Source organism: Larimichthys crocea, chromosome IV (assembly GCF_000972845.2).
Source record: "Larimichthys crocea isolate SSNF chromosome IV, L_crocea_2.0, whole genome shotgun sequence".
Lineage (NCBI taxonomy): Eukaryota > Metazoa > Chordata > Actinopteri > Sciaenidae > Larimichthys > Larimichthys crocea.
The window spans coordinates 3,897,941-3,910,893 of NC_040014.1; the positions used below are offsets into that span (position 1 = coordinate 3,897,941).

The 12,953-nt window shown below is 40.6% G+C and overlaps 1 protein-coding gene across 2 annotated transcripts in view; it reads left to right on the plus strand.

Annotated features, from left to right (window-relative positions):
- Positions 1–12,953, plus strand: part of arrdc1b (arrestin domain containing 1b) — a 44,228-nt gene continuing 31,275 nt past the window's right edge. For both annotated transcript variants that reach the window (XM_010745777.3, XM_019279258.2), the window contains exon 1: positions 1–210. In XM_010745777.3, the coding sequence (XP_010744079.2) occupies positions 93–210 (118 nt within the window). In that variant the 5' untranslated portion in view covers positions 1–92. The remainder of the gene's footprint in view (positions 211–12,953) is intronic.

Genomic DNA, 12,953 nt, shown 5'->3' on the forward strand with positions numbered 1-12,953 from the left:
ACGTCACTGGTCTCTAAGCGGGGGCTCGCGGCAGCAGGTGAGAGCGCAGAGCTTTGTAGAGACGCAGAGCGGCGGAGTAGCGGAGAGGAGCCATGGGAAAGCTTCAAGAATTTGATATTACTTTTACCAACAATAAGGTGGTTTACGGGCCGGGAGAGTCCATAAGCGGAACTGTGAAAATACGGACCGGTAACTCGCTGCAGTTCAAAGGTAAGCTCCTTTTTTAACACGGGAACAGTTTTTGCCAGCGTGTCTGTCACCGCCTGGTTCAGTGAAGCGCGCACTGAAGCCTCGACGTATATAAACTTTTCCTCGGTGATGGAGGACGGTGAGGGGGGAACTGAGCACCCAACATACAGCCGTGTGCTTGTTTATGGACAGCTTTAGAGGCTGTGTGTGTCACCGTGAAAATGTGGTGCGTACATCAGGGATTTTGGTGTAGCCGGGGAGTGGACGCAGCGTTTCCACCCTCCACACGAGAAACGAGCAGCCGCTGTGGACGTTGGAGACGCTGCTGTGCCATCTCACGTAGTTGGTGCTGCTCGGTAATCAGTTCTTATAAACCCCACATCCTGCACCACATCCTGCTTGTTGCAACATGTTGCTTCCATGTATTGTTTTTTTTTTGACGAAAGCCTTGAAATTGTTTGGGGATGTTGAGCAAAACAACAGGTGTTGGACACTTTATGAAAAACGCATTTATTTATTTATTTCTTCATGTTTGTACATTCTCATTCTTTTATCCCCAGATTCTGAGACAAGCTTCTGGGAATGGTTGATAATGGAGGTAAAGTAGGTTAGCAAAGTGGAGAACAGCTTTGGGAGTTGCCATGGAAGTACACAAAGCATGTATTGTGTCTAAGGCATCCTTGTGGGGATTCTGCTCTGATAATAGAGCTGCTATCAACTTTAACTAAAGCACCTTTTCAAGCAGAGTCTGGCAAGCAGAGGGAGCAACATTTCGTAGGAATTTATCGATTTAGCGCCCCTACAGTTTGTGCTATCCCATTGTGGTAAATATAGAGAGTTGTACACATGCATTTGTTATGATTATATTACTTATGATCAAAAACAGTCAAAGTGCAACAACACTAGACGTAGCAGTCAGCTTATGTTACTTGCTAGTCCAACAGCAAGAAGACTTTTATTTCACAAAGCGCTCGCCAGTTACTGAAAGTCAGTGCCAGATTAACTCTTGTCTGTGTCGGTCTTCTTTTCCTTTCCTTCCTTCCATCACCGTCCTCTTCACCTCTGTTATTATGTCCATAGAGGCTGCTGAGCCCTGTTACATTACAACACTGGGAGCATTCCCCTACTGAAAACCTCCTCTTCCTGCTCCTGGTGGTCCAAAATGCTAGTGGTGCAAACACTAACACTCCTTTAGTGCTCTGAGTTCACAGTTTGGGCAGCCCAGCTGACGAACTGAGCTAACATTAGCTAACAGCAGCTATAGTTCACAGCATTTTACTTTCCTGTCCATCAGGAAACTCTGTAAATCACAGAGCAGTTGGAGGACACCAGAGGGGGAACCAGAAAACATTCTCTTCTCAAAATATGATCCAGTTTTACCAAGACATTTGCTGAAATATTTATGTACCAAAGTGACAGATTCACATAGTAAATTAGTTTAGTGCAGCATCTATAAAATGTATAACATTGATATTACAATGAAACAAGTCTCATTTATGTTCGTATTGAACGCGTGTAAATTCTAAGATCTATTTTCAAGAAATATTTTGGATTAAATGAGTTTTGCATGAAGTTATTCGGCAGCACGTCCACCTGTGTGTCTGACATAGCGAAATTAATTTGTTATAATGCACAGGCTGACCTGAAACAGATGGCGTTACAGCAGAGGTCAGATCTCCCGCTGAGCTCTGTTACACTGTAAGGTCACACGGATGCGACTGGTCTGTACCTGACACCGGGCATTATTCCCAAATGAAACCGCACAGTGGTGGCTGCTGTGGTGAGCGTGAGCTGTCCTTGGAGCATACAGGCAGAAGATGAGCTTCTCCTAGTCAAGCGAACAGCTCAATGAAAGTATTTTAGGATGCAGAGAAGAGCACGTGATGAGATTCTGAGGTTAATCGAGGGTTTGCAGCAGCTTCAAGCACATGAATACTATCTGTTGCATTCACGGGTGGTCTGTCCATGCAGTTTCTTTTCTCTGTAATCTGAAAGACATCAGGTTTCACACCTTCAACGAAGTGCGAAAAACCACAGTTTTCCCTTTTTTGCACACACACTGACATATGACACATTTAATAAAAATGCTGATACTGGAGTATCATGTGAAATTGCACCTTTGGATAAAAACAATAATTATATCTTTTCTTCAAACTAAATCTGCTTTGTTGGTAGAAAAAGTTCCCTCAGTCAACAGACCTTCTGCCATGGTAAGTGTATATTTACATGCACATGCAGAGCACAGTGCAGGGGGATCTTTCTCTAGTATTTGCTTTTGCACTAGTTTGTCTAAAGCATATACAGATGTTGATGTTTTGTCCCTCAGAGAATGGTAAATCACACAAGGCTTGCCCGTAAAAGTGTGTTTCTGTACAAAGTGGTGTTTTTGTTGGTTTAAGTCCTTCATTCAGAGTTCTGGGCTAAGGTAGTCCAACCAAGGAAACTTTGGCTCCATCTCAGGCTTTCACCCCATCCGTTAATGTACTGTAAATGCTGTAGCTGCATTATGTGTCCAGTGACATCACCCCTTTTAACCACAGCCGCTGATTATTTCATCAATCAGGTGGCTTGAATCATGCTGAAGCAGGGAAATGTGTGCTTTGTGGGAGTGTGAGAATTTCCCATTTTTTGTGTTTTGACAATAGAATACAGATGAGTTGTTGGTTTGTTCCTGTAAATCCGTACACTTGTTGTCGGGACATTCAGTAGTTTCTTCATTCAATCCACTTCCTACATTTATTTGATTATGGATGCTTCATTAAATCGATGATAAAGATGATGAGTCACAAGGGTAATAATCTGAGAGACCATCTCGACATACATGGAATCACAGCAACGATGTAATGCAGATTAAGAGTACACATCCTCCTGGGCCATTTACTTTTAATCATTATTACCCAATGAATGCATATCAAAACAGGAACTAACCTTTTTAACTAAACACTGTTTTTCCATCCTGGTCATTTAATCAAGCAGAGCAGTAACTCTAGTCACCAAACATTTTCCTTGAACACGTGTGAGACTATTGAAGTTCTTACAGAAAGTTAATCATCAACCACTCTTTTAAAGCAGCTGTTTTACCAGAAATGTTCAGAGCACCCATGAAAAGTAGAATCCAGCCTTAGATATTTTACCAACAAGTCAGCACTGGTCTTGTTTTTCAGAGCATGATACACTGTAAAGTTTTGTTGGTGTGTGTCTGGCTCAGGCATTACATAAGATTGTGGCACCATCTGAACTGTATGGATCCATTTTTAGTGTCTTATTTACGTTGTGTTGTGATTCAGGTGTGTACGGTTACCAAGTTGAATGATGAAACAAATACACAGGGATATTAATAAACAGATACATGCTCTCTGAGATGCTGAATATTGTAGAGCTGTATTCTCAGCCTTACTCTATTATTGATGATGGAGACCATTAGACAGCATTTCTATTGATTAGCTTGCTTACGAAGACAGTCGACTCGTTAAAGCAGACTCATGAAAGTACACGAACAAGCCACTTCACATTACTTACACATAAAGTTGCCCTACAAACCCACACAACATGCAACTTAGTGGAAACATTTATTACAAGCTGGCAGCATGAAATGCAAGGCAGGAAGCAGTTTGTCAGGAAGTGGATGAATGTGCAGTGCATCTGAATTCAATGTTGGAGACTTGAGTTAGGGCTGTTACGGTGTAGCTGTTTCCTAGTGCAGAGAAAAAGTAACATATCCTCACTGTTATGTGGTTTTACTGCCGGTGACAGAGGGTTGTTTCTTATTTCTTAACTGCTGGTAAAGTGATGGGAGTTAGCCCTGAAGTGAAAGTTTGGAAGCTGAGCAGGAAAAGTAATGTTGGCATCGTGCCACAGGCTTTTTAATCCAGCAACATCCGTAATAAATCCAACACTGGGTGTTTTCTGGGAGTATGTAGACATTTGTCCATGTTTAAAACAGTTATTAGTCGGCCACTGTCAGTCTGTCAACCAACCAGGGCCTGTGTTTCTGGCTTGCTGTCCAGTCAGAGGCAGAGTAAAATAATGGGAAGCATAACATGCAGTGTTGCGACCATGCGGTTATTGTCACAGACTCTATGGAGGCTCTATGGATGGTAATGCTGGTCTGTTGGTTGGTCCACCACTTTGGTCAAGACAGAAATATCTTACTATTAGAAAGATTTCTATGATAATGTGTTGGTTTGTTGTGATTGGTTTAAAGAAATACGAACAAGCCTCTGCTTTTTTATCACCAGCATGACACACAGCATGGGTGCTGTGGAAATAGGCCTGGTCATGTAAGACTAGCATTTAGCTTAAAAGCATAGCTATGCCCAGATGCAGCCTCACAGAGCTGTTAGCGTAGAGCTAGACTTGTAGAGTGGTTTTACCCAAAGCCACAATATTTTCCTAAACTCAGCTAATTGTTTTAGTGGCTAACCTTAACCAGTCCTTATCTATAGTTTATTTATATCTATGCTCGTCCTCAAGCTTTACTACTATACTGTAGATTTATGATTGTTGGTGTCATCATTGTCTGCAGAGCACTTTATCATTTGCTTATAACTGTCATTATGTGTAATATTACTACTAACTAATACTATACTAACTTGAGTTGCTATGCAAAGACGTTGGAGGAATAATCAGCTTCATATCCACAGCCTCATCTCAATGTCCATCCTATTTACAGCTTAACATGTAAAGATATATTATCTCCAAACTACATTTTCTGTTATTGATTTTTGATACTGACAGAAAACACCTTCAATGAGAAGCAGGGCCTCCCTCTGTGTTAATGGTGATGACTTATAGATCTGAGGTAGGCGGGCATAGCCAGCCTGTCTGTTTGGTTTAGCCTCCTCTTATGTCTTGGTCAGCTTCCTGGCACTTAAAAGCATGTGTGGTCACTTGATACAGGAGATGTTGCTGTTTAGACTAAGTTGAAATGGACATTTTATATCAAGTGGGACATACCTCCATTGACAGTTTACTTCAGCATCCAACACTCAAAAACTAAATGTATTGGTGACTGTATGCTTGAGCAAAGAAAGTACCATGAGTTTAGCAGGAAACTAATCACTCCGAGTGAAAGTCCACTTGATCTGACTTCCTACCTGTTTGTAGTCTTATTTATCTTTTTCTTGGCTGTATATCTAAGCTGCCTTCACAACAGCGGCAGGTGTAAATGAGACGTTTAGGTGTGTAGTTCTTTTGTGTCTCACATGACAGTAGTGGATCTCAGCTTACTTTTCAGTAAAGGAGAAACACAAACATTCACTGTAACTCAATCAGCATCTGTGTGTAATACAAACCACCTTTATGTAAACAAGACTACACTTCCCCAGAGGCATGTGGCCAGCTTCACATGCACACACTTTTTATGTAGGGTTGTTTTTAACATCGTATTAAGACTCGTGTTTTGTAAGTCACATGGTAAATTACTTAAATTAGTTAATTCAATTAATTAAATTAGTATATATACTGCCTTTACTATTAGTGCAGCAATCTCATTGAATAATCTGCAGTGTCACCTGTAATTAAAACACTTAATCATTTCTGTAAATTCAAGGCCCGTATCTTGTCTATAATTCTGTGATGACTCTTCATTCTCATTATTTTCTCAGTGTAACTTGCTCTTAAAGAGCACGCTCAGCAAAATAAAAAGGTAATCGTTGGGTTAGAGATGATTGGAGTTTTTCAGGGTTTTATGTGGCTGAGCTAACAATCTGGGAGGGATCTCGTGCTCTGCAGCAACAGACACATGAACTGACGACGTATGACTCAGGAGAACACAAGAGTAATGCATTCTTTGGAGTAGTGGATTAATGCTGTTCTATTCATCACTGTTGTGACTTCAGCTGGTCTCCTAAGGGCAAACACTGTGTTTGTCTTAAGAAAACGGAGCTGAAATGGATACAGGACAAATCAATGAATGCACTGTATGAACATCTCTGTATTCTGAAGACATCCCTGCAGGCCAGTGTAACCGTCTAGACTCAGGGGCCTGAGTAAATCATGACATCACTGCCCCGAGGGCGAATCTCTGTGAAGAGATCTGTATGAAAAACACAAGAGCTGTACTGAAAGCAGAGGACTGACACATCCTGAAGACGCAGAGCAGAATAAAAAAAATCTATTGTTTTAAATCTTTTTGTGGCTGGTATTTTACTACTGATACAGCTGCCACTTATTTTACAACTGGTCCAATTGCTATTTTTTACTGGTGCTACTTCTAATGCAAATGGTGCTCTTGAAACTGCTTCTACTGCTGTTAATACTATTGCAGAAACAGCGAAAGCATACAGACTTTAAGGTTTGCGTAGGAGTTCCTTCCCTTTTTGAGAGGTGTGGTTTGATAGGCCATGATCTCTCAGTATACTTCATTTTGTTTTGTGATTGTTAAAGTAGCGCAGGGCCTGGTCGGTTAGGACAACTATAGAAATAGACAGTTTTCTTGTGAATTGTCTTGTTTGTTTATGTTGTTCATAGTGTTAAATTGAGACTGTTTTATAACCAGTTAAAATCTCTTTGTAGCATGTTTACTGTCCCTTTAGCTTGTTATTAAGGATTATACTGCATGAATACATGATCTTTAACTGAAGAACAAAGGGGTTTTTAATCCCTCTGACTTTGGTGTCTTTTGTCCTGAAATGAGGAACGTGACACATGATTACTCAGTGAGAATAGCAGTGACTCAGAGTGACTCCATTCTCTCCGCTGTCCTTCAATGTGGGTGGCTGGCATCGATCCACATGTACTCCGTCAGTCAATGTACTGTGCCCATAGAAGTGATGCTATCATCTCTAAATCTTGGCACCAGCTGCTCCCTCTCCCCTTGGACTTATAACTAATAATAACTATCCCTTGACCTCCATAACCAACAACCAGTCCAACAACACGGCTGGTTATTTAGGTCTAATATAAGAGGATTCTGCCCCCCCGATAAGCACAGACACACACGCCCGATCACTCCTCCTCTTCCTCTCTCTAAAAAGCTGCCCCACTTCCTATGTTGTGTAAAAGGAGTTAGCAGATGCTCAGATGTCAGTACTCTGTGGAAGTGGAACAAAACGTTGATTAGTGCTAACAAAGAAACTAAAGATAGAACACTTGTCAGCTGGGATAAGATAAGAAATTGGTTTATGATTGTACAGTTGCGTTGTGAAATGTTACACAATGTCGTCATGGAGGCCGACGTAGTGAATGTCAGTTCAACCTAAACTAAAGCTGCACTGATCAATATTTTTATACTATGACATACTTAAGACTAATGTGATGAACCCAGAGAATTACCGCCAACCCCCTAGTCTCTGTCTTTTTCCTCATAGTTTTGGTTTTAAGCTTGATTTACTGTGCAGCTCTTGTTTCCAGCAGCATTAGCTGTTTTTAGCCAACACGCTCTGATAAACACCATCGTAATCTACCTGCCCAGCCCTGAACAGCAGACAGATAAAGTTGGCAACTAGCTGGTGAAGAAAGCACACACAGCCAGTTAAGAAACTGATTTTTTTTTCTTTGACTCAAGAGGCCAAAATTTTTTTTATTGCAGCTATAACTTTTCATTGAACCAGGTTAACGTTTGTTCAGTGTACAGTGCTAGATTTTGTAAAAAGGTGTTTTATAAGACAGCAGACAAGCAGGACGTAGTTTTCAAAGATGTTTGAATGCAGGATGTTTTCGAGAATTGAATTGAGAAACCACATTGAATAACTTGCTTCAGGACACACAGATTATCTTTTATAGCCTATATTTAGAGGTCAAACTGTTTGTGTGTGTGTGGGTTTGGGTGTTGGTCCAGCTTAAAGAAGCTGTGAGAGCTTTCAATCATCATTCCATCTTCCCCCACATGCTGCTAATCCTCCATCGCCTTCTCGCTCCTCGCCTACATTTTTAGACAAAGCTCGTCTTTTGCCGTTAGTTAATCATCGCTTCTACCTGTGAGGGACATGTGTTGTGTTTGGTGCATGCAGAGTGCTGACGTCTGAAAAGAAAGTTGGCGATGAGTAAGTTGTTTGTTTGGTTCACAGAGAAGAGGGATGAGCACTTGCCTCTTTGTTGCAACCATCTCCTCAAGCAAGGCACATAACCTCTTCTCGCTCCTGTGGAGCTGTTCTGTAAACAGGATGTGCTTCCCTTTGCTTTATGTAAAAAAGTAATTATCATCCAGAATTATCATAGGGAAAGTCAATCAGCAACGTTTTTGATTGATTAATCATCATTTATTGTCCAGCATTCTCTCATTACAGCTCCTCAAATTTGATGATTTGTTTCAGTCAAGTTATCTATCAAGTTGTCTTGGGTTTGCACTGTTGGTGTTTTTGGCACTGTATGCATAAAGCAGTTATCAGAATCAGCAATTTAAAAAACAGCAAAAATGTATAATTTGATAAATATATTGTTAAATGTTGTTTCTCCTTGTCAGTTTTTTAGCAATAGCTCATGGAAGACATCAGCAGACATTTTGGGTTTCTTGATCTGACGTTGCCATCTACAAGTCCCGGGGCCATTGGCAGCCATCGTTGTTGAGCATAAAATAAAAAGGTTGGCCGTGAAATTTGAAAATCTTTGGAAATGTGTATGCCCGTAAAGTGTGCTCGCTCCATGTCAGCTTTCTCTTGGCTCTTGATAATGGTTCATTTGTTTCAAAAGGTCAGTAGCACAGATAGCCCAAATCTTTGAATCGTACTGATGAGTCAGGTATCGATGCTATGAATAACAAAAACACTCGAAAACACCCATACACATCATTAAATCAGCTGTGATTACTCATGGTTACGGGGAGGGGAGTGAGCAGGTCTGAAGGCCATTGTCTAGCCTCAGCTGATAATAAATCACGCAATCAAACCTGATAAGCTGTAGTTTGGAGGTGAGTAAATATCTCTCTACTGCAAACATTTACCTGGATACAAACACACACAGTGCAGGTCGGTTTTAACAATACATGTATTTAGTCATCCACATGGATCTACTTCCTTTTGCTTCAGAGTTTTCTGAAACATCTTGATCTTAGAATGTTGTGTTTGATGTTTTTTTCAGATGCACATTGATGCAAGACAAGTTCTGAAATGAACTGCTTTGTATCTGACTGAAGTGAAATGAGATCAGGTCAAGTAAGGACATCACTTAAGGGAGAAGCCAATGCTTAAATGTAGGTCTCTGCTGACATAGATACCATCTAAAGTGATCCTAAGCTGTAGGAGAAGCAGTGTTTACACATCTTATTTCCAAGCAAGCCTCATGGAAGAAATATCAAGATAATCAAATGATCAACTGTCTTTCTCTCAGATCATACAATGAAACCAGGTGATAATCTAGCTGCTAAATGTGTGAGTATCTTTAATGTTTTGTTGTCCTGAGAGAGAGAGAGAGAGAGAGAGAGAGAGAGAGCACACAGAGGCAGTTTGTGTCTCCTCAGGTCATAATGTCTGTCCGGATTTGAGGCTAATGCAGTGAAACGTGAACATCTCGTGTCCTGATGGGTAATGTGGGAATGAGGGTGCAGAGTACAGATTACACGTCTGCTGGTTGATTTATGATGTCAGGGGTAAGCCTCTCACACGTGCATGCCCACATAAGCAGGGATTGGTGAGTAGTCTGCATGCAAACATCATAAACTGATCTGACTGAAGTGTGCCTGTCAGCACTCAGTGAACAGTAGTGAGTGATGAGAACTAGTTTATTGTGGCCAGCGTCATGGACTCATCATTCTTCCATTCAAGATATTCCCTCATTAGTGTTTTGACGATGGTGATGGAGTGCGCTGTCTAACCCATGGCTTCAAAATCCCATAGGTGCTCAGTTGGGTTGATATCTGGTGACTATGAAGGCTGTAGTGTATGATACATATGGTTTGCATACTCCTTAAACCCTGAAGTGAACCTTTATAGAAGCATATTCATTTGTTATGTCTTTAATTTGTCGCCAGTCTTCACAAATGCAACAGACACATGGCCCGCTTTGACAGCTGGAACTTAGTCAGGAACCTTTTTAGGAACTCTGGAGCTTTCCCCGACAGATGGACTGCGGAAATTAATAAATCTGCCGCCCAGAGAAGCCCCTTACTGATGGAATCCTCACCTGACAGAAGAAATATTGTGATGGAGTTTGCAGTAAAACCAGAGATGTGGACTCAAGTCACTGTAACTTGGACTCGAGCCTAAGTTTTGATGACTTGCAGGTTGACTTGACAGAAAATAAATGCCTTGACTTAGACACGGAAGTTAAAGACTCATGACTTGACTTAAGACAAGACAAGAAACAGAAACTTTACTTATATTATCATATATTTTCATTGTTTCAATGTTTATTTTATTTTCAGTGATAAAGCAGAAAGATACACTCTTTATATTGTCACTACTTTGCAGACTGGTCTCTTGCATTTCTGGTGCTTTCCTGAATAAATAAAGGTTGTATTATATATTCCACCTCTGTATGTCTCGTCTCCAACGTCACAGCTGTAAAACAGTGAATTACAAAGAACACTGTGGTAACTTTATGTGGTCAGGCCTTATGAAAAAAACAGTCTCACTGCTGTCTGATGATCTGATTGGCATAATCTTTATGGTTGTTGAAATGTGTGGGAAACAAAAATGCAGTTAAGCAATGTGGACAGTGTAGTTCCTGAATTCTGTTTTTGTGGCTTCTTAGTTACCCACACTAAATAGTTTAAAAGCTCTAACAGTGAGCATGAAGCGGTGCATGAATTTTACCTTTCACTGCAGCAGCTCTCAGTGCAGCAGTGTTTCTGTCTGTTGCTCATTTAACAGAGAGTTAACTCAGGACGTGTCTGAACAAACAGCCCAGGCTCTGTTCTGCTGCAGGGGATTCCCTTACAGTCAGGAGTAATAGATCATAAGATCAGGTGGCTGTGTTTGACATGTATCACTGAGAGGCATTAGAAAGGAGACGAGGGAGGGAGATGTTGGAAAAGGGAGCTGGACTAATTGTTTGCAGCGCTTAAAGATTTAATGAAGGTAGTAAGTGTAGCATCGGATTACTTGGATGCCCTGTGGTACAGAGTGAGGCTGTGACCTCTGGAGTCTGTAAAAGAAATTAGAAATGTTTTTTTAATTGAATATTTAAAAAAATATCGGGTCAGTTTTTTGTTCTCTGTCCTGCACGGCTGCTGTTAATGCTGCAAGAAAAAATAATGATCTTAAAACGCATCCAGAAAACATCCATTCTATCTGAGCTCTGACTTCGCTGGTAAAATGAGTCTTGCAGGAACACGACAAAACAAAATTGCCTGTCATCTTTGTGCAGTATCATTCTGTAGGAAATAACATGCTGTCTACCCATGAATACCAAAGATGTGGATTCCCTTTTGTGATGACTTGCAACTTGACTTCCCAGAAGAAAATGACGTGACATGATGACTTGACTGACTTGCCTGTTTATGTTTTCAGCCTAAATATTTCATTTATTAATGAGAAGACATTAAGAAATAAACAAGTTGTTTTTGTATATGATTGCATTTATTTCACTGAATGTGGAGAATTGACTTGGCAAAGGGAAAAAAATGACTTGGGACTTACTTGAGACTTGAACTTGAATGACCCGAGACACACAGACTGATGAATACTGCAAGCACAATGTGGTTTGTCTATCAAAATTCAACCCTAATTTCAGTTCCTTCATTACTACCCTCAGTACAAATGTGAGAAGTTTCATGTAATACTGTGTTTAGAAGCATCTCTGGTTTAAAATCTTTACCCCTCTGTTATAAGAAACCCATCAGGCTAGTTAGTAAAAGCAATATACCACCAAGTTATGTCTAAAGTCACAGAAGCATCATTTCAAAGTCTTGTCACACAGGCTCTGCTTTGGGAGTTGCTGTGCCTCCTTTTGCTGGAATGCATAAATGACGTCAGAGGAGCCTTTTACTGCATGTGAGGAATGCTGATCAATTCAAGTCACTCAAGCAGCCTCTTCTAATCTTATTCACACTCCTGACCCACTTCAGAATGAAATCCCAGTCGTTCTAAAGACACAGTTCCTCCGTTTTGTCTCAGAGGTCGAGGGTTTCCTCCTTCTGCTTTGTTCCTGTTAAGTTCAGACCTTTTAAACAAACTCACTGAGGCACCTTTGTGTTTCCAGCCTTCAGCTGAAGGTGGTCTCTGTAATGAGTGTAAATAAGAAACTGTCATTATCAGGCCAGCTTCCCTTCATGCTTCCGCACCAACGTCCAGGCTGACTCATTTTCCAATGTCCTTACGCAACAGGCAGTAAACTCTGACTAAATGGTTTTGTCTCATGGACATTGTTCAGAATGCGTTTTTCCTGGAAACTTGAACAGTTGTTGCTAAAGTCACTCAGTGTTTAGTACTGAAGTGTGTGACAGTCTGCAAACATAATTTTCTGTAAAATACAATAAATACAATAAAAAAACAAACTTGATTATTAAATAAAGCTTGTTGTTTAAAGAATCAGCAAACAACAGTATCATGTAACTGGCACATATTTTCCAAGGAAGGAATGCCCCGAGGGAGAAAAATCCTGCACAGGGAGAGGTAGAAGAGAGTGGCAACAATGACTTCACCAAAAATACATATCCTGAAAGGAAGGATGTCATAGATGGATCAACAAACAACATGAAAACTAGAAAATGCTAAGCTTAGCTCTCACTGTTGAAACCAAATGTGGGTTATGTGCACAACAAATGCCATGTAGTGCAGGGTATTAAATCCAAATACCTTTTTTGACTGAAAGTATCAATAGTGCTGAATATCAAAACTGCCAAGGAACAAAAAATGATGCCTGATCAAATATATAATCTTGTGTGA